The sequence below is a fragment of the Odocoileus virginianus genome, chromosome 3 (assembly GCF_023699985.2).
Source record: "Odocoileus virginianus isolate 20LAN1187 ecotype Illinois chromosome 3, Ovbor_1.2, whole genome shotgun sequence".
Lineage (NCBI taxonomy): Eukaryota > Metazoa > Chordata > Mammalia > Artiodactyla > Cervidae > Odocoileus > Odocoileus virginianus.
The window spans coordinates 34,909,279-34,930,342 of NC_069676.1; the positions used below are offsets into that span (position 1 = coordinate 34,909,279).

The 21,064-nt window shown below is 53.2% G+C and overlaps 1 protein-coding gene across 1 annotated transcript; it reads right to left on the reverse strand.

Annotated features, from left to right (window-relative positions):
- Positions 1-3,290: 3,290 nt before the first annotated feature.
- Positions 3,291-14,731, reverse strand: GPRIN1 (G protein regulated inducer of neurite outgrowth 1). Its single transcript, XM_020910321.2, has 2 exons — positions 14,228-14,731; positions 3,291-7,140 (listed from the first exon to the last, which is right to left on the reverse strand). Exon 2 carries the CDS (start codon positions 6,972-6,974, stop codon positions 4,209-4,211), a length of 2,766 nt encoding a protein of 921 aa, XP_020765980.2. The 5' UTR covers positions 6,975-7,140; positions 14,228-14,731; the 3' UTR covers positions 3,291-4,208.
- Between the last annotated feature and the right edge of the window lie 6,333 nt (positions 14,732-21,064).

Here is a 21,064-nt window from a genome sequence, read left to right on the forward strand (position 1 = left end):
GTTCTCAGTTTTCTCATCTATAAATGGGGATCAGAACACCAACTATTCAAAACTGTTGTGAGGATGAAATAAGAGTGGGTATAAAAACCATCTGGCACAAAGCAAGTGTTCAGAAATCTGGTTCCTTCCCTTTATATCCTTTATATAAAAGCTGGTGGGGTGGGAAGAGGAGATCCGGAGATGAACATAATCCAACTGAAGAGCAAAGGTAGGCTCGAGTGAACAGCAGCGCTGTTGTTTGTTCAGTATGCTAGTTGGTTCGGTGAGATCAAGCATTTGCATAGCCTGGGCTGCTGACATGGGGAGCTCTTTAGATGTGAGTATATCAGGTCACAGCCCAGAGATTCTGATCAGCTAGGGTGGGCCTGGGAAGCAAGGTGCTGCTAAAGCTCCCGGGATTCTAATGTACAGGTGAATGAGAACCAGGCAACTGGGAAAGTAGATTAGAGGGCTGGGTGGGTGATGGGGCGCCAGAACCAGGTGCAGCTATCCTCTCCTTCCCACTTTGAAAACCACTACTGGAGTAGAAGCTCTAAGGCCCACTGACATTTGATAGTCTATGGTGTGTGTGTGTGTGTGTGTGTGTGTGTGTGTGTGTGTGTAGGGATGGGTATCCACCCACCATTCACCTTATCCACCCTACTTTGGGTCTTACCCTCAGCCTAGCCCTGCCCTCCTGGGGATCCATAGCCACCCTTCATGCTTCAGGACTTTTACTTTTAAAAAATATTTATTTATTTGTTATTGGCTGTGCTGGGGCTTCCCTGATAGCTGGTAAAGAATCCAGGCTGTGCTGGGCCTTTATTGCTGTGTGAGGGCTTTCTCTAGTTGCGGTGCCTGGGCTTATCACTGTTGTAGCTTCTCTTGTTGTAAAGCACAGGCTCTAGGGCAAGCAGGCTTCAGTAGTTGCAGCACACAGACTCCATAGCTGCAGTTTGTGGGATCCAGAGCGCCAGCTCAGTAATTGTGGCGTGGGGGCTTAGTTGCCTCGAGACACATGGGATGTTCCTGATCAGAGATCAAACCTGATTTCCCTGCACTGGCAGGTGGATTGGGCTTCCCTGGTAGCTTGGACAGTAAAGCGTCTGCCTACAATGAGGGAGACCCGGGTTCGATCCCTGGGTCGGGAAGATCCCCTGGAGAAGGAAATGGTAACCCACTCCAGTATTCATGCCTGGAAAATCCCATGGACTGAGGAGCCTGGTGGGCCACAGCCCATGGGGTCGCAAAGAGTCAGACACGACTGAGCGACTTCTCTTCTTCTCTTCTTAATCACTGGACCACCAGGGAAGCCTCATGCTTCAGGCCTTATTTTCCCTTGAGGATCCCTTACTTGAAAAGATTTGGTCAACCAAAGCCTCTCACAGGTGTTAAAATACCAGAATGCTGCCCAAGGACCTGGCTGTCACTTGAAGGCTTCCAAATGGGCCCCCAAGGATGAAGGTGGTGGATGGGGGTTCAGGCTTCCAGGCAGTGCTAGAGGCCTCTGGATGGATGGCTCATCTCTGGGTTCGAGATGGTTTGGAGCAAAAACTCCAACTTAGGTGGAGGGAAACAGTCTTGTGGGCTGGAGCCGGCAACTGGGCAGGTGGCTCCTAACAGAGGCTAAGGTTGACCGTAGTGGAGGAGAGTGGAGTGGGGAGGGGAGTGGAGTCAGAGACCCAAGCAGTGGGGCTGGACCTGTGGGTTGGGGAGGGCCAGGGAACTCCCAGAGAGTCTGGAGAGGGAGGAGGGCCAAAGCGCTGAGCGTCTTCAGGCTGGGAAAGAGCCAATCCTGCAAAGGCAGGGGCTGGGGTTGTTTCCGAGATCCTGCAGCAGAAAGTGGGCCTTGAGGTCTCCAAGTGCGGAATGCAGGTGGGGCCTTTTTCCAGAGACCCCTTGGGGCCAACTCACCTAAACCTTCCATAAATGTTTGTGTGGAAGGTCTGAAAAACCTGAGGGCTCATCCAGTCTGAGTTTTTCAAGCAAACGAGGCCAGGGAGGGGTGCTGAACTGCCCAAGATTAGAAAGCTTGGGAGGTCAGGGCAGCCCAGAACCCAGGTCTCCTACTTCCCAGGCCAGGCTGTTTCCTGGGCTGCACTGTGCCAACTGTTCCCAGTGGGGGTCTGTGTGGAGGGCTCTGGGGAGCATGGCAGACTGTTTAGTTCCTCCTGGGACCCCCTCAGATATTCCACTGTTTACTAGGGACCAGAACAACCCCAGTCTGGAAAAAGCCCTTAGTGAGCCCTAGGAAGGGTGGAGGTGGTGGCGGTGGTTGGGGATTTGCTCCCATGGGTGTCTTCACGGTGGGGTAACTGAGCCTGGGGGCCTGGCTGGTCCACAGGAGGGATTCTTGTGAAGGTGTGAGTGTGACATGTCACATGGTGAAGGGGAAGAGGGAGGGCAGGAGACCAGTGAGTGTATGCTGTGATGGCCGTCAGGCAGGACTTGGGTGTGATGTATCCCTCTGGGATGGCAGAAGGACCTGCCAAATTCAGTCAGGGGCAGCGTGGAGCCGTGGACAGGCTTTAGAGTCAGCAAGACCAGTGGTCCAAACCTTGCTCTGCCCCTTCTGGGCCAGAGAGCCTTTCAAGCCTCAGTTTCCTCATCTGTAAACTGGGGGACATGATCCCTCCCTCAGGGAATCCTGTGAGTACCTCAGGTTGTGGATGGCTGTGCCCAGCACCCACCGTGCATGCCATGAAGTACAGGTGGCAAGGACTGTGGCTGGACTGGCTCTCTGGTACAGGACACAGGGCCTGACATTACTCAGGACCTGGCAGGAGAGCAAAATGCCACCACATCCGTGGGCGAGACAAAGGCTGCAGTAGACCCCTGAGGCCCGCCCCATCACCTGCACCACCAGTAGTCATGGCCGCCTCTGGGACAGAGTCAGGAAACTGAGACCCCAGCCAAGGAACCATCTGGTCGTGAGCTTGAAGGCCCATTCATTCTCCTAGGGACTGGGGAGATGACTCCATCTTGGCCCTGGCCTGACCCCTCCCCTCCCTCTTTCCACAGAAGGAGCCCCTGCATGCTCCCATGGGGCCAGATCCAGAGCCCTGGGACAGTGAGCTCTTCGGGAGGAAGGAGGAGCTGGTCTTCACCAACCTTGGCCTGGACACCACAAACCTGTGATGGGGGCGTAGCCACCGGACTCTGGCCACAGAGCTCCACACGGGCCCCCACTCTTCTGATCCACCTCCAAAGGGGCTTTGTTACGCCCAAATTACACCTACCCTTCCCTGATCAATAATAAGATAAGCTGCTCCACCCCCCGTCTGCTTGTAGCCAATCACAGCTGACAAGGGTTGGGGGAGTATTTTATTACCAATGTATTGTGACAGTTTGTAGCCAAAAACCGTGGCTGGAGGGTTGGGGGACAGGGGTACTGAGTGGTCACAAGGGGCTTGTGGGGCTCACGGCACTGGGGGACGAGGGGCCAGAGAGGGTGGTCTTTTAGGGACTACAGTGGTTGTAGAGTGAGCTCTCCGTCGTGTCCCCAGCACCCAAGGCCAGCTGTCACCAGGCTGTGGGCCTCTGACCATGACCCTCCGGCGTTTCTGTGACTCTTGCAGCTGCACCCACAGGGCACTCCTGCAGCTGCCTTTGGCCTGTCTGGGAATTGTGGAGCGGTGTCCAGTGAGGGTGGGGATAGGGCCAGGTGAGGGGGAGACAGGAACTGGGGACAACTACCAGCATGCAAGAGATGCCCAGGCCATGGGGCCAGCCCGCCGCGTGGACACGCACTCGCATACACCCCGGGCTTGCACATCGGGGGTCTCACATGCCAATCCTCACATACTTGGGGCTTTTGTACACAGTTTCTCCCGTTCTGGGGACCTGGCTGCCTCTGGAGATCACAGCGCACCTGTCTGGACATCTCAGGAGCCTGCCCTAGCTCTCAAGGCTAGGTCCCCAGAGGGACTCTGAGCAGGTCCCCAGAGGTCGCCCAGTGTGGCCGGGAGAGGGTAGCGCTGAGGGCTATGAGGGGACGGTGGGGTGTCGGGGCTGGGTTCGTGGGCTCCTGACCACGAAGGAGCTGGGTAGAGGGTATTCATTGGTGTGTTCAGGAGGGGAAAGGGGCTGGAAAGACAGGATGAGAAGCCCCTAGATGCTGCCTGCCCCTTGGAGGCCTGTCGCGTGTCGAGGGGATCCCTTCTAGGGGCCTGGGATCGAGAAGGGAGCCTGAGAAGGTTGGAAAGCCGGGCGTACAAAAGGGGAGCCGATCACTCGGCCGTGGGCCCGGCTCGCGAGCAGCATCGCGGGCGCCGCACACTCTGCAGCAGCGCGCGGAAGAGGCCCGGCGGGCGCTTGGCGGCTCCCTCCGAGGGCGCGGTGCGGACGGAGCCCGCGCGGCCCGGACCCGGGCGCGCAGCAGGAGGTGGCGGCGCGGGCGCCCCCTGGCGACCGTGCTCCTCGATCTGTCGCTCCAGATGCTTCTGGATGGCCATGCCCAGCACCTCCACCTCCATGGCGGCGCCGTACACCTCCCACGTCATGCCCTTTTCGTCCCAGCTCACGTCGCGCACCGGCTCGACCGCCTCGGGGGGCGCCGAGGCGGCCGCCAGCGCGGAGCCCGGCCGCACTCGCACTTCGGGGAAGGCGGGCGGCGCGGCGGCCTGCGGCGTCATGGGCCCGGTGGCCACGGAGCGCGTCTCGGCGGCGCCCAGCGACACCTGCAGGCCCGCGTCCCGGCGAGAGGGCGGCCCGGGCGCGGGGCTGGGCGCGCGAGGCGCCCCTTGGAAGCTGAAGGCCGGGCCGCCCGCGCCGTCCTGCGGAGACATGGGGCTCACGGCCACCGACACGCAGGCCTGCGAGCCCGCCTGCGTGCCCGCGTCCTCGCGTGGCGGCGGGGCGTTCGCCTCCCACGACGGCGCCTTGGTGAAGTTGTCGCGAGTCCGCGGCCCGGGCGGCGGCGGCGCGACCGCCTCCAGGCCGGGGCTCCTCTCGGCCCTAGCAGCCGCAGGGTCCTTCCGGACGAGGCTGGAGGCCTCAGAGCTGGGCAGTGACGCTGGCTCCACGCGGCCCCCGCCGTCTGCGGGAGAAGGAGCGGAGTCACAGGGTTTGCCATCTGCCTGCCTGGAGGCCTCCAGAGTCAGGCTGTCCCCCTTCCCCGAGGATGGGAGATCCCCCTTTCTCGGAGGCACAGAGTCAGTCTTGTCCAGGGCTACGGGCGCCACCTTCCCAGAGGCAATAGAGCCTGCTGATTCTGAGGGTCCAGGATCCGGCTTCTCCGGGGCCAGTGGCTTCTCGGTCGGCGAAGATTTAGCCTCTGCTTTCCCTGGTGAGGCAGTGCCCTCCTGCCCACAGGGTGTGGTTTCCGCTTTGCCCTCGGACTTGGATTCTGCTTTCCCGGAGGCCCTGGGATCCACCTTCGTGGAGTTCATAGGATTGCCCTTCTCGAGGGGCAGAGCGTCCACCGTTCCCTCTGGGACCGCTTCTGCCTTTCCCGAGGATGCCCGGACTGTTTTTCCTAGGCTCGTGGGGGCTACCTTTCCTGCGGACTCGGAGTCCATGTCTCCGGGGAGGACAGCTTCCGGCTTTCCCTTGCTCACAGGGTTCACTTTCCCCGAGATGGGGGGATCAACCTTCCCCAAGGCTGGGGGACCCACCTTTCCAGGGGCCAGGGGACCTGACTTTTCCAAGGACAATGGGTCTGCTTTCCCCCTAGTCACTGCCTCAGCTTTTTCAGAGGAAGGAGGACCCATGGGACCAGAGGACGCAGAGTCTATCTCTCCTGATGATTCAGGATTCACTTTTCCAGGAGGTGATGTTTTTGTATTTCCCACAGAAATGGGATCCCCCTTTCTGGAGGACACTGGGTCCTCCTTTCTTGAGGATGTGGTTTCTGTCTTTCCCACTGACATCAGTTCTGCCTGCATGGGAGACAAGGGCTCTGGCTTTCCTGAGGACACAGGATCCACTTTTGCCAAAGAAACCGAACCCACTTCGCCTGCAGACACGGGGTCCATATTTTTCAAAGACGTGGGCTCCACCTGTCCAGCAGACATGGTTTTTGTCATTCCCACAGACATGGAGCCTTGCTTTTCTGAGGAGGCAGGGTCCATCTTTCCTAGGAACTGAGGGTCCTCTTTTGTGGAGGACATAATTTCTGCATTTACCATAGATGCAGGATCTGTCATCCCCAAGTGAGTAGGATCTGCCCTTCCTGATGGCCCCAGAGCCACTGTTCCAGGCATGATTTTGCCTGGTGACCCTGGAGTCAGCGTTTCCAAGGACACAGGATCCGCGTTTGCTGAGAACTCGAGATCTCTCTTTCCCAAGGCTATAAGATCTGTCTTTTCTGTAAATGCAGACCCCACCTCTTCTGAGGACACTTGAAGGTCTTTTTCTGAATACCTGGGCTCCTCCTTTCTTGGGAACACAGGATCCACTTTGCCGAAGGATCCAGGCTCCTCCTTCCTTAGGGACACTGTATCCATCTCGCTGGAGCACTGAGGATCTACCTTTCCCAAGGATCCAGGATCCTCTTTTCCTAGGGTCACGGGATCCTTACTTCCAGAAGCCACAGAATCCACTTCCCCTATGATTGCAGTCTCTGTCTTTCCTGTAAACATAGGATCTGCCATCCTCAAGGACCCAGCATCTTCCTTTCCTATGGAAATGGAATCTAGCTGTTTTGAAGACTTGGAATCCATATTCTCTAAGAACATTGGATTTCTGTTCTCTGAGGGTGAAGGATCAGTTTTCACTGAGGACACAGGCTCTGGCCTCCCAGAGAAGGTGGTTTCTGGTGTTCCTGAGATCAAGGCTCCTTGTGTCCCTAATGTCTCCTTGGCGGCTGCCTCTTGGGAAGGGATGTGGGCTTTGGAGGGGTAGGCCAAACTCCTGCCAGGGTCCGCAGAGCAAGACGCCCCTTCCCCAGCCCCACTGGGGCTGCTGTGTCTAGAGTCCATGCTTGGGCTCTGGGCAGGGGTGTGCCTTGGGTGTGTAGGGATGGCCTTTTGCTGGGAGGGGCAGCAGTCCCTCATGGCCTGGCTCCCAGCCCCCAGGCTCCCATCCTGTGGGCAGCAGAAGGCTGTGGGCTGGGGTCCTGGGGGGCTGGAGTCCTTTCGAAGCAGCTGGAGCCAGGCTGGGTCTTCAGCACTGCCCAATTGCCCTCAAGACCATGCTTGGGCCCCAGGCGTCTGTCTGGTTCTGAAACACAGAAAGAGCAGACTCAGGCTCAGAGGAGACCCTGTGGGAGAAGCCTCTATCCAGGCCCCTTCCCTCTCACTGTTCCTAACAGCCGGGCCTTCTTCACAGTCTCTACCTTTGTCTGATCCCCTCCTGTCCATAGGGTCTGGGCTAATAAATGAACCCAGCCATACCATTTCCCTGTTTCACTGCTCCCATTGGCCCTCTGGATAAAGGCCAGGCTTCCTAAAAGGGCATTCAAGACCCTTCACAACTTGGCCACAATCTAACTTTTCTCCCCTCCCTTTTCAGCCCACCCCATGCAACATGCTATCTAGAAGTTATGCTGTTTTTCTTTAGGCCATGGGTCACAAATTCTGATGCCATAGGGGCCATGTAGGTAATCTAATTGAAGGAAGCAGACTGGGTCCTAAACAGTAGGGAGTGTTCAGGACTAAGACAAACTGGAGAGCACATGCCCTGTCTTAAGAGCGGACCATACTCCATTAGCCAAGTACTGTCCTGGAGAAGTGCATCCTGGTAGTATCAGTCAGAAGTGGGAAATATAGAAGTTTAATGTAAAATATCCCAATTAATTCAAGATTTAAAAAATATGGTATGTGGGCCAAAGTATGTCTGTGGATCACCAGTTTATATCTGTGTAGGCCCTGGGGAGATGGGAATGGTTTACGGTTGAGGAAAGAGCATAGTCTGAAATGTGTGTTTTCAAAGATTGCTTAGGGATGGTGTGGAGGCTGGAGAGGAGGGGTTGGCCCATCATTTATTCAACCTCTCATGCATCCTGCTCTTCATTCATTTACCCAGCCCTTTCTCTGTGATGGTCTAGATGAGAGACAGTACAGCGAAGGTGGTGGGGATGAAGAGTTGGCAGCTTTGAGAGGTCCAAGGGAAACTGACAGGAACCAACTGGATGTAAGAGGTGATTGTGGGGGTGGTCTGCAGAATTCTGGCTGGGGTTGGGGGGTGCTGGGCAAGACATATGGGGAAAGGGAGAGTTGCATTTTGGACAAACTGAGTGTGTGGTACCTGGGGTACACCCAGGGAAAGGATCTGGCAGGTGGCTGGATCAGCATGCAACTCAGCAGCCAAGGCAAGCAGCGCTCTGATTCCCCCAGAGCTCTTGCTCCCCACATCTCCAAAGTCACACTGTAGTGCTCAGGCCAAGATCCCTCGACCTCTTCTCAAACCCTCCAGCCCAACATCCGAGCAAAACATAATGGATCTACCTTCAAAAGAAATCCAGAATTTGGCAACTATCCTGAGCCAAACCCACACCATCTCTGACTGGAATTATCCTTGCTTTATCCTTCACCCTACTTGTTTATTCTCAACACAGCAGCCAGAGGGATCTTAGTAAAATTCAAGACAGACCTCCTTTGCCCAGAACCATATAGTGTCTCTCCATTTCATGCAATGTAAGTGTTAGTCACTCAGCTGTGTCCAACTCTTTGCAACCCCACGGACTGTAGCCTGCCAGGCTCTTCTGTCCATGGAATTCTCCAGGCAAGAATATGGGAGTGGGTAGCCATTCCCTTCTCCAGGGGATCTTCCCGACCCAGGGATCGAATCTGGATCTCCCAAATTACAGGCAGATTCTTTACCATCTGTGTCACCAGGGAAACTCCTCACCATAGTCCACAAGTTCCTGCATTTTTTGGTCCTGTCACAGCTCTTGGTCTTGTCTCCCATGGCTCTCCCCTGATTACCCCGCTTCAGCGACCCGTCTGCCCTGTTGGTTCCTGAACCCACTACCTTGGGGCCTTTGCACTGGCTGTCTCCTCTATGCCTGAAATGCTTTCGCTCCCAACATCTGCATCTCACTGAAGCTTTCCCTGACACATCCAGGATAAAGTAGCCTCCTTCCCCCTTGCCTTGCTCCGTTTTTCTTTCTGCTACCTGTCTTCATCCTCAAATTGCATATGCTTGTTTATTGCTCATGATGTGTCTCTCCCATGAGAATGTCCGCTCCAGGAGTGTGGGGACTTTGCCATGTTGACTGATGTAGTCTCAGGGTTGAGAACAATGACTGGCACATAGTAAGCAAGTGGTTTTCAATACATGTTTGTTAAATAAATGACTGAATGCCCTTTCTGTGACGTTGGTCCCACCATGCCACTCTTGGCTCAAAGCCCTCCTTGCTCTTTTAGGGGAAATAAATTGGTTGCAATCTTTTTGGAAGGACATTTATCAATATCAGACTAATGGTGCATGAGAACATGGCTGGTAATGAGAAGAAAACCAGGAAGTGGGTTTGTAAAATGTGGGACAAACATATGGGAAACCCTCCACCCTCCACAGCTGTCAGAATGGGTGGAGTGATGAGGAAAGATGCTCAAGGTAAGTTAAGGAAAAAAACAAGGGGAAAGCATGGTGAGTGGGTTCCTGTGAGTGTAGGCAAGGGAAAGGACAGGTATATATCTGTAGGTTTATTTATAAAGAGAAAATTTCTGGAAGGAAACCCATGAAACTTTTAGCAGTGATTGCCTTTGGGAAGCGAGACCAGAGATATCTGGAGGTAGAAGAAACTGTTTTATTAATGCTGCTTTGCAATGCTTGAATTTTGATTATGTGTGCATGTATTATTTAAAAAAAACAGGGAAAAAGAAACTTTTAATGACTTCTTTAAAATCTTTAGGGTCATGTCCAACTCTTTAATGTGCTTCTAAGCCCCTGTATATTTACTTAGTTGGTGGGCTTTATCTTTCATTATGCACTCCATCCCCCACAGCATGTGTACCCACACACACACTCAAAACTGCTTTGGGTTCAACCAGGGGTTCACATTCTCTCTCATCTTGGCCTCTACAACTTTCCTGCTTGGCTTTTAGTAAACCATCAATTCTCAGTTTAAACGCCGCCTCCTCCAATGACCCTTCTTTGCCTACCACCTTCCTCGGGGTTCCCGTGGCCTCTTCTACTCCTAACCAGACTCTTGTCATTCTGCCTATAGCCCTTTACACCTCTGGATCCCCACCTAGCCCTCAGGTGCCTGGATGGGGATTCAGCTGCTATTGTTCACCACTGGGTCCCCCAAGCTTTGGGCTTATGGGACTTGGGGGTGAGGATTTCACCAAAATGGGGGGATGGGAGGAGAAGCAGTGTTGCAGAGGATGGTGGGGGACTGGGTTTTGGGAAATTTAACTGGGGTGTCTGTGGGCCTTATAGGGGAGATATCCAGGAGGCTTCTGGGAGACAGGTTTGAAACACAGGAGAGGTCAGCTGCAATTCTTTGGATCTGCTTTTCATCAGCGTAAAAACAGATGTATGGGGAGCTTGGGGCTTCCCAGGTGGCTCAGTGGTAAAGAATCTGCCTGCCAGTGCAGGAGAAGTGGTTTGATCCCTGGGTTGAATCCCAGGGAAGATCCCCTGGAGAAGGAAATGGCAACCCACTCCAGAATTCTTGCCTGGGAAATCCCATTGTCAGAGGGGCCTGGTGGGCTATAGTCTATGGGGTCCCAAAAGAGTCGAAAATGACTTAGTGACTAAAACTCTGCAACGAAATAGGGAGCTTGGGGCTGGAACTGGAAGGAGTTGCCAAGGGCTATAGGAGGTGTGCTCTGAGTCCTCACCAGCCTTCTTTTCATCCCTGGTAGCCCAGCTCCAGGGTCCTCTCACACCAGCCCCTCCATCAGGCTCCCTCCTCCAGGTGAGGCATGGGCCAGAAGTCAGGACAGCTCCCCAACTTACCAGCTTCCTGATTTTTTAACCAGCTCTATGACCTTAGGCAAGTCCCTTCTCCTCACTGGGGACCCTAACAAACCTACTCCCTGCTCCCCCAGGGCTGCAGGGAGAATTAAAGAAGATGAAGGGTGTGCACATCCCTGCTACTTTAGGGCCGGGCTGTGTACATGCAAGGCCTGTTTTTATCTACTCAGTCTGTCGGAGCCCAGCTGTGCTCCCAGAAGGAGGCAGGGGAGGGAGGGCCAGCAACATAGGCACAAACTGGCAAAACCTCGCCCTTGGACATGCCTGATTAACTTGGAGTGCTTAAAAAATTTTTTTAAAGTTACTGATCAACATTTAAAAATTAGAAGAGTTCATGTGAAAATCAGATTTCCAGCTCCTCTTGGAAAACTAAGATTTGGTAGTCTGAGTGTGCTTCCTTCATAGCAGTAGTGACCATCCTTAGATGGATCCAATTAGCCACCATCTCTACCCCTCCCAGTGGTGTCCTGGGCACTGAGGTTGACTGCCTGCTGCCATTGATCACTGATTTGCACCACCATTTTTCTTATAGCAGCCCCTTATGGGTGGTATCCACCTGGTCTGTAGCCACCTGCGTTCTGATTCTTGATCTAGATGCCAAGAAGGTGGGAGGTGACCTTGCACACATGAAGTTCTTACAAAACTTATTATGTGCAAATCCTGTACACCTTCTGGGAAGATGCTCTGGTCTTATTTTCCAGAGAAGGAAACTGAGGTTCGAAGAGGCAGGCATGGCCAAGTGGCAACATGCCCTTTCTGAAAGTTCCATGAGAGGCTACTTTCTTAGTTCTCAGCCCTCAATTCTCTGATATGGGATAAGGTCCAAGTTGGGACAAAGAGCCTGGCCACGTAGTTAGAAAGATGTGGGGTCAAGCCCCAGCCGAGTCATTGACTTGTTACATGACTCTGGATGAGTTTTCCCACACTCTGAACCTCAGTTTCCCAATCTTTCAAATGGGGGAGATGCATGTATGCTAAGTTGCTTCAGTCATGTCCGACTCTTTGCAATCCTTGGACTGTAGACTGCCAGGCTCCTCTGTCAGTGGCATTCTCCAGGCAAGAATGCTAGAATGGGTTGCCATGCCCTTCTCCAGGGGATTTTCCTGACCCAGGAATTGAACCCATGTCTCTTACATCTCCTGCATTAGCAAGTGGGTTCTTTACCACTAGCATCACCTGGGAAGCCACAAATGGGGAGAGGATGTAGTTATACTAGTAGAACTGGCTGAGGCCTGGGGTTACAATCTGCTAGGATACCATTCCTAGAGGCTCTATGGCTTGCAGTTGTGCTAGGCTTTACCCAGCTCTTAAGAAAGCCTTGGTATTCTCAAGTCACTTCTCCAAAAGGCAACCCACACCTGGGGTCTCATATTCTCGCCTCCCATCCCCCACTGGACCCAGCTCCATCATTCTCCCACTGTGTGCTCAGCCCTGGGTCCAGCATTCTCAGGCTTGTTTTTGCATCTGGACTCCACAACAGTCTCATGAGGGGGGCATTATCGTCCCATTTCACAGATGAGGATGCTGAGGTCAGAGGCAGAAAAGACTTGACCAAGGGCACATAGCTGGGAGAGGGTGGGGCTCTGATTCAAAGCCTATTTTGTCTGAATCCAAACCCTGGTTCTTCCTACTCATATCAGCCAAGATCTTGGACACTGATGCATGGCTCTTAAAACCCCTTTATGCTCTTCAGGGTCATGCCAAGGGTCCTCCCAGTCCCCTGGATCTAATAGGCAACAGCACAAGGAGGTGTCTAGGAGAGGAAGCAAGAGTGTCTTCTGTGTGAGAACCCCACTTGTGGGCACACCCTTTGGGCAGATGATCCTGCACACTTCTGCCTCCTGATGGAGGTAAAAGGTTGAAATGACCCCCAGTTGTGTGGGCTGGCTCACCCAGCGTGCAGCGGAGCACGTAGATGGCTTGTCGACATCTGCGCCAGCTTAGGCCAGCCTGGGGAGCCGGAGTCTGGCTCCTACATTTTGCTCAAGAAGTCAGTGTGCACATGTGCGGTCGGTATGTGCAGAATGCCCTGAGTATTTGTGTCTCCTGGTGGCCATTTGGACCCTGTGGGTATACACATTCATGGCCACCTGGCCTCAGAGCCTCATTCATGGGAGAGCTGGCTGGTATGGGCACAAGCGTTGTGCCCTGCTCCCAGGCAGAGAGGCCCCTGTGAATGCTCACTCAGGCCCAGAGACCTGGCCAAGCTGTTATTTCCCTTTTAGGATTTCTTCCAGAATTGGAGCCAGGACTGCCAGGAACCTGCAGTCACCTCTTCCCATGGTGATAAGATTGACAAAGGCTTGTGGTACTTCAGCAGGGTGTGTGTGTATGTGTGACAGTCTAGGTGTGCCGTTCCTCACCCTCTCATCCCCTTGTCTTCTAAACCCTCAGAGCAGTAATGCGTCCTGCCTGGGGCTGGATGGGAGAAGGAGGCTAGCAAAGGGTGATATCCAGTCTTCCTTCCAGAAACAGCCTTCAGGGCAGCTGTCCATCCACTCACAGGAGGGCAAGAGTGGACATGCAGGAGTTGAGGGGTGGAGAGCAAGTTAAAAGTGTGTGATGGAGTGTGTGACACACCTACTCCAGGGTCTGGGGCAACGTGAGGGACACCATGATGTGCAGGTGTGAACAGGTGCAAGCAGGCCAGAGCAGGGTGGCTGCGAGTGCGTTGTGATGGGGGCTATTGCTGAGTTGAGTGTGTGCTATGATAGGCGATGGCTGATGTGAGTGCGTAGCAATGCCTGGGTGTGTACGCAAAGATGTACTGGGTGGGTGCACAGGTGGCCATGTGCATGAATCTGATGGAATGATCAAGGACCATAGTGTGTGTAGACCTGTGGCCTCGAGTGGTGAGCGTGTGACAGTATATGTGGTGGACCCCCAGAGTGTGTGCCACACTGGGCGTGCGAGAGCGAGTGTGCCCGATGGTGCCAATAGAGCCACTCGATCGCCGAGCTCGCTCCATGGGGAAAATGAATCAACGCGGGCGGACCCCTTCCCCGCGGTGGCGGGAAGCGCCCCCTCCCGCACCATGGTGCCAAACAAAGCAGCAGTCAGAGGCGAGGCCAGGCGCGGGGCCGGGGTCTTACACACAGGGCGGGCTGGCCCGCAGGGCCCCTCGGGTGCTCGGCCAGGACTGCGGACCCGCCCCCGCCCCGCCCCGCCCCAGAGAGGAACCTGGAGATGGACACCCGCCGCCCCAGTAGCGCGCGTACCTTCACCCAGGCGCACGCCAGACACACGCCGCGCGCTGTGCCCAAACCCCGCCACCCAGGCGGTTCGAGGACCCTGGACAGCGGCTCTGGGGCTGCCGCGAGCGGCAGAAGGGGGTCGACACCGCCCGTTTGGAGCGAGCAGCAGATGCAGGAGCGGCGCTTACCGGGCTCTGTCGCCGTTCCGTCTCCTCGGCGCGCTGCGCTCTGGCTCCCGCCACCGCCACCGCCGCTGCCCGAGCTGCCTCGGCTGCCTCCGGTCGGGCTGGCGGGCGGACCCGCGGACTCGGCGCAGCCGTCCCCCGCGCCAGCTCCGCGCTCCCACCCCGCGCCCCGCCCCGGGCATGCGCGCTAGCTGACTGGCGGCCTCAGAACCCGGGAGGGGGCGGTGCCGGCAGGGAAGCAGGGGCCCAAAGGAGGGAGGGGCGCCCCTCGTCCGCAGCCCCTCACTGCGACCGCTAGGCTCCTAGGTTCCCCGCCCTCCTCGACCCGGTTAGCGTTTCACAGACTGGAGACCGAGGGGCGGAGAGGCTGCCTATTTGCTGCGCGCCTGTTGAGGGCGGGGCACGCTGTCACTCAGATCTCACTCAATCCAGCCCCGCGAACGCCCTCTGCTTGTTTCACCGAGGAGAAAACTGGGGCCCAGAGAGGGGAGGCCACTTGGTCAAGGATACTCGGCCTCTGAATAGAGACCCTGGTCTGCACCATGGCCGAGCTGCCCCTGCGCGGAATTTCCCGCCTCCGCCCTGGCCGCACTTCCGGCCTTCTCCCACACCCCCACCTCGCCCCGCCCCCGTCCCTTTGTCTCGCCGCCACCCACGCTCCCCGGAGTGGAGGGACCTGCGTAGTTGCGGGAGGAGGGAGAGAGCCTTCGATTTCCCCGCTACCGTCCTCCCTAGCCAGGGTGCCCGCCCACCTAGTCTGTGCAAGCCGGGTTTTCCTCCACCCTCCAGCAAATCATTTCACCTTTCAGAGTCTCAATTTCTCCATCTGTAAGATGGGACTAACATGAGTCACCTTACAGTGAGTAGTCTTGGAAGGATGAAGGAGCCTGAAGTAGGTGTTCAGAGGCTTTTAGCTGAATTTAAATTGCCAAGGACAGGAGGACTTGCTGCCCACCCCTCCTCGACGTTTCTCAGCAGAGAAATAGTCCCCTCCCCTTTGATTTCCCAGAAGGGGAAAAATAAATCTGTAATTGCCAAAAGGTGATAAAATCCTCCACGTATACTGTAAAACCACCTACTAAAAGTGGTAGCAACTAACGTTAATATGCTTATTTAGGGGCAGTGTTTTTATGGTAAAGCCTGCAAGTTAAAGTAACCAGTAACGTTACCTTGTTTTCAGATTTCATCTAATTTCCATTTCCAGTCACTTATAAGCAAGTTCATGTGAAGGTATTATATCCCGCTTATCAGATAAGAAAACAGACACTGGTGATAGGTCACTCGTTTGTTAGTAATGAAGCTAACTCCTGAAACTTCAGGCTTCACCTTTACTTTCTATTCCTCTGATTTACGTGGTGAGCCACAAGTCACTGTGATCGTTAAAAGAAAAAAAAAATTTTTTTTTTTTTTTTAAATCTGGATGACACACATACAGAACAAAACAAAAACCTATCGGACTGACGTCTTCAGCCAGCATCCCAGGGAAGCAGAAAATTGAGAGTGCCCAGCCAACTTTCAGTACCACGGACAGCACCAAGGACAGCGCCAAGGAACCGGCGTCTTTAGCCCTGAAAATTGCTGATTTCCCACAAAAGCATTTCGCTTCACAGTTTACAAACTCTATTCTACACTCATCGTTTCATTTTATTTTCCCTGCAGCCCTTCAAGGTATACATCGTTGGCCTCATGATACACATGAAGACACCAAGCTTTGGGTAGGTTCACAAGACATAAGCAGTAGCAGGAACGTGGCTGTGATCTAAAAAGCACTCCCACCCACCCCCCCGGGGGGGGGAGGGGACAGGGCGAGAGTGGATGAGAGCAGGATCAGAGCATGAGTGAGGAGGCCGTAGCAGGTGAGAGGTAACGATGCCTGAACCATTGGAATGGAGAGTAGGGGCCAGATTTGATAATTATTTAGGGGTAAAGTCAACAGGTCTTGGTCATGAGGTAAATGCGAGTGTGAGAGGATCCTACTGCCTCTCTGAGGGCTTGCCTCGGGGAGCCAAATGGATGGAGAATCTGATGAACCCTGGGGAAAGAAGGGGCTTGTGAAACAGCTCCACTGAGACATCTGAGTCCAAAACTGAGCTCTGAAGTAGCCAAGGCTGGAGACAGGGCAGGGAACTGGTGTTGGAAGTCATGAGAGGTGTGTTGGGACACCAGGGGAAAGTATAGACCAAATAGAGTGAGACAAGTTACCCTAGGCCCACTCCAAGGAACACCAACATTAAGGGGAACGGAGGCTGCAAAGAATGAGAGAGAGTAGTATGAGAAAACCCAGAAGAAACACAGGAGAGTGTGATGTCTCAGAAGCCAAGGGGAGAGAACATTCTAGAAGGACGTCAGGGTCAACTGCATCAGGAAGACAAGATACAGCCTGAGAGATATCCTCTGGACTTGAAAAAAAGACAATGAAAATTTGATGAAAGCACAGTCAGTGGAGTGGTGGGGGTGGAAGCCAGACTGGGGAGGCGAGGCAGGAACTGATGAATTAATGGAACCAAGGAAGTGGAGAGGACAAGTAGATGACTCTCCAAAGTTTGGATTTAGAGCCAGAAAGGAGATTTTATAGTCTCTCCAGGGCACTGAAGGTATTTAAGTCCTGATGGGGAGGGGGGCAGTAAGGAGGGAAAGGGAGATGCCAAGAAAGGAGATCATAATGGCTGGGTCCAGATGCTCAGTGGAAGGATAGGATGGGATCCAGCACCCTGGGGCGGCTCACAGACCCTGAAATGAAGCTTGAAGAAATGTGGTTTATTTGGCAAGTGCAGGGACACCAGCAGGTGAGTGGGAAGGTGACCCAGGCAGAGAAGGCATCCAATGAGAGGTGGTTATCAAGCCAGCTACCACGGTGGGTGATTGAGGCTTAATCCTGCAGGAAGTCTTGAGAAATGGGGTAAATGCACATCTAGAATTCCTCTGGTCAAGAACAAGGGAGCTTGTGTATTTATATCCCAGTATCTGGCAGACTTTGGGGAAGAGTCGGCCCATGGGCTGTGTCTTAATTCTTAATTCCCAGGCACTTCTAGCCCACAGTGCAGGTAGACAAAGTGGTTTCCACAGACTGATACAGTTCTTTGACAAAGAGGCAGAAAAACATCTACTTCTGCTTTGTTGATTATGCTAGAGTCTTTTTTTTTTTTTTTACACTACAGCCTTCGACTGTGTGGATCACAATAAACTGTGGAAAATTCTTAAAGAGATGGGAATACCAGACCACCTTACCTGCCTCCACCAGGTAATACCACCACCTTACCTGTATGCAGGTCAAGAAGCAACTGTTAGAACCAGACATAGAACAATGGACTGGTTTCAAATTGGGAAAGGAGTACATCAAGGCTATATATTGTCACCCTGCTTATTTAATTTATATGCAGAGTACATCATGTGAACTGCTGGGCTGGATGAATCACAAGCTGGAATCAAGATTGCCAGGAGAAATATCAATAATCTCAGATGCCATTCTAATGGCAGAAAGTGAAGAGGAACTAAAGAGGCTCTTGAGGAGGGTGAAAAAAGAGAGTGAAAAAGCTGGCTTAAAACTCGACATTAAAAAAACTATGATCATGATATCTGGCCCCATCACTTCATGGCAAATAGATGGGGAAACAATGGAAACAGTGGCAGATTTTGTTTTCTTGGGTTACAAAATCACTGCAGAAAGTGACTGCAGCCATGAAATTAAAAGATGCTTGCTTCTTGGAAGGAAAGCTATGAAAAAACTAGATAGTGTATTAAAAAACAGAGACATTAACTTTGCTCTCAAAGGTCCATATAGTCAAAGCTATTATTTTTCCAGTAGTCATGTATGGATGTGAGAGTTGGACCATAAAGAAGGCTGAGTGCCAAAGAATTGATGCTTTCGAATTGTGGTACTGGGGAAGACTCTTCAGAGTCCCTTGGACTGCAAGGAGATCAAACCAGTCAATCCTAAAGGAAATCAATCCTGAATATTTATTGGAAGGACTAATGCAGAAGCTGAAGCTCCAATACTTTGGCCACCTGATGCAAAGAACCAGCTTACTGGAAAAGAGTCTGATGCTGGGAAAGCATCAGAAGGCAATAGAAGGGGGCAACAGAGGATGAGATGGTTAGATAGCATCAACAATTCAGTGCACATAAATTTGAGCAAACTCTGGGAGATAGTGAAGGTCAGGGAAGCCTAGCAAGCTGGTCAATGGGGTTGCAAAGAGTCAGACACAATTTAGTGACTGAACAATAACCTGGCTGTTGGGAGTCTGACTGGTGGGCACAGAGACAGTAAAATCACCAGAGGAGATGTGGACAGAGCTCTGGCCATGTCTGCTACATGGGCACAGTCAGGGCCTTCTTTCCATCTGTGCCCTTTGCCACTCTCCAACAACTCTTGTTCCATGAGGACTTGTTGATAAATACATGTTTAAAAATGAAAATTTCCAGACAACAGAACAAAACACTTGCCAAAGTAGAGTGGAAGGTCAAAAAGAACACGGACGTAAGCAGTGTAGATTCGGATCCTGACTTTGCCAGTTACTAGCTGTGTGGCCTTGACTGAGATCTCTCTAGGCCTCAGCTTCATCATTTGTAATTCTTACTTCACAGAGCTCCGAGGAGGATGAAGGCAGGAAAAGTTCCGCAAGCACCAAGCGTAGGGTAACACTCCTGGGGGATGCCAGGGTGTGGCAAGCCCAGCACTCTGCACCCTTATTGACCACAGCACCTCTGTTTCCCTTGGGATCCACCTCCTCACTCGGTGGAGTGGGATGGGCCCCACTGCCTTCTTTAGGGGTGGGCAGTGACCCTGTCCTGGCCAATCAGTGTGTGGTGATTAGTTTCATGGATGGAGGCAGAGCACAGGATCATAGCCAGGGCAACCAGTCTCCCATGTCCCTGGAGCTTTAGGGGTTGCTAAATAGGTGGTGTGTCTGCCTGGAGCTACTGAGGATCATCTCTGTCCCCATGTGGAGAGTCTGCCTGGGCCCGGATTGTGGCTTGTCTTGGGGCTCAGGTTCATCCTGTGACAACCAACATGGTCACCACACCCATGTGAGTGTGTGTGTATATGTGAATCTTGGGTTGGTCTGCCTCTGGGAAGACACACACACTCATGCACACCAGAAGATAAACAAGAGCCTGCAGTTCTTTGGCTGGCGCCCAGGCCGGGGGTGGAATAAACAATCCCAGTGACTTTCTGAAAAGCAAGCGTGTGTGGCAACAGGCGCCATGGAGACAAGCAGACTGTACCAGAGCACGGGCAGCAGCCACCCCCCTGATACCACCCCTGTGCACACACACACACGCACTTACACAAGCACCTCCCGTGTTCAGATCATGTTTGTATCCACTCCATCATGCACAGTCCTACTTCCACACCCAGGCACACCACCCTTGGGATCTGCCCCCATTTCAGCTTTGCTAGAGGCTAAAGGCTTTTGGAGAAGGAAATGGCAACCCACTCCAGCATTCTTGCCTGGAAAATCCCATGGACAGAGGAGCCTGTTAGGCTACAGTTCATGGGATTGCAAAGAGTCGGACACGACTGAGCGACTTCACTTTCAAAGGCTTTTGAGAAGGTCTGAGATTTCTAATACAATAGCACCCATGGTTCCTCACCCCCTTCTGGACATGGGTCCTGATGTAGACCAAATTTTAGCAAATCATAGCCTCTAGGGAAATGTGTGTGTGGTGGGGGTGGGGGGGAGATGGAAACAGAGAGAGATGGAAGAGGAGAGAGGTGGGGGAGGGGGACAGGATCACACGGCAGGCAATACTATATAAACTCAACTTCCTAGAAAGTTCTTCTCTTTGTTCAGATATTCACACTCAACAGACATGCACCTACTCCTTCAAGGAGCACTCACCTAACCACCCTCCTCCAGGCTTGTATGGACACAACACTGGGTACAAACATTCACATATGTATCGGTCCTCATATATGCAGGGGAGTTAACCCAGAATCCTACAGGTGATGATGGTGGTGGTGTACAGTTTACTGACTGCCTAAGTGTTTTACAGTCATCATCTCCTTATATTTAAGCCTTAAGAAAAACCATCTGAGATTGATATTATTGCTATTCCCATCTCATAGCTGAGGAAACAGAAGTTCAGAGAGGTTAGGTAACTCGCCAGGGTTACAAAGTTAGAAAGTGACAAAGTTAGGAGCCAAAATCCTTCCCACACCATGAGACTGTCTTCATTCAGTCAGATAGACATGCAACACGCATGTGTGCACAGGTGCGTGTGTGCGCGTGCACACACACACACACACACACACACACACAAACCCTGCCTCCTTAGTTAGTGCAGGGAACAGATGCGCATGAGGTCATCTTCCTCTTCCTCTCTCTGACCTCCTCATGTGCATCACTCCCAACCCCTTACAGCACTGCCCTGATATTCATGAGCGCCCCTGGCCCAGACACCTATGAGCACAGCTTGCTGCCCACAAAGGCCCCCTCCCCCCAGCAGCTGTAGGCCCCGGCCCCGCTGGGGGCGGCCCCGGGATTTGGCTGGGTGACTCAGGCTGAATCATGGCCCAGCTGCTCCTTGGCAGCCCTCTCACCCACTCTGCCCAGAGAACCTATTTTGAAGGCAGAGATGGGCCTTGGGTGGAAGATAGGAAGCATGGGCACTTGAGAAGGAGGAATCAGGCACAAGAAGGCCTCTGTGCCCACTTCTAATCCTCAGTGGTCTGCAGGCACTCAGGCAGCCCCCGTCCATACCCCTCATTCTCCCAGAGAGAGGACCTGTTTGCCTGGACATGAGCATGGGTCTAACTCTCTGATTCCAGGACCCACTTTGGCTCCCTTGTCCCACTTTTTGGCTTTAATAACAATGATAACAATATTTACTATTCTA

Bases quoted from the DNA above. Each gene is read 5' to 3' on its own strand.
- GPRIN1 (XM_020910321.2), bottom strand. From the start codon at position 6,974: ATGAGGGACTGCTGCCCCTCCCAGCAAAAGGCCATCCCTACACACCCA.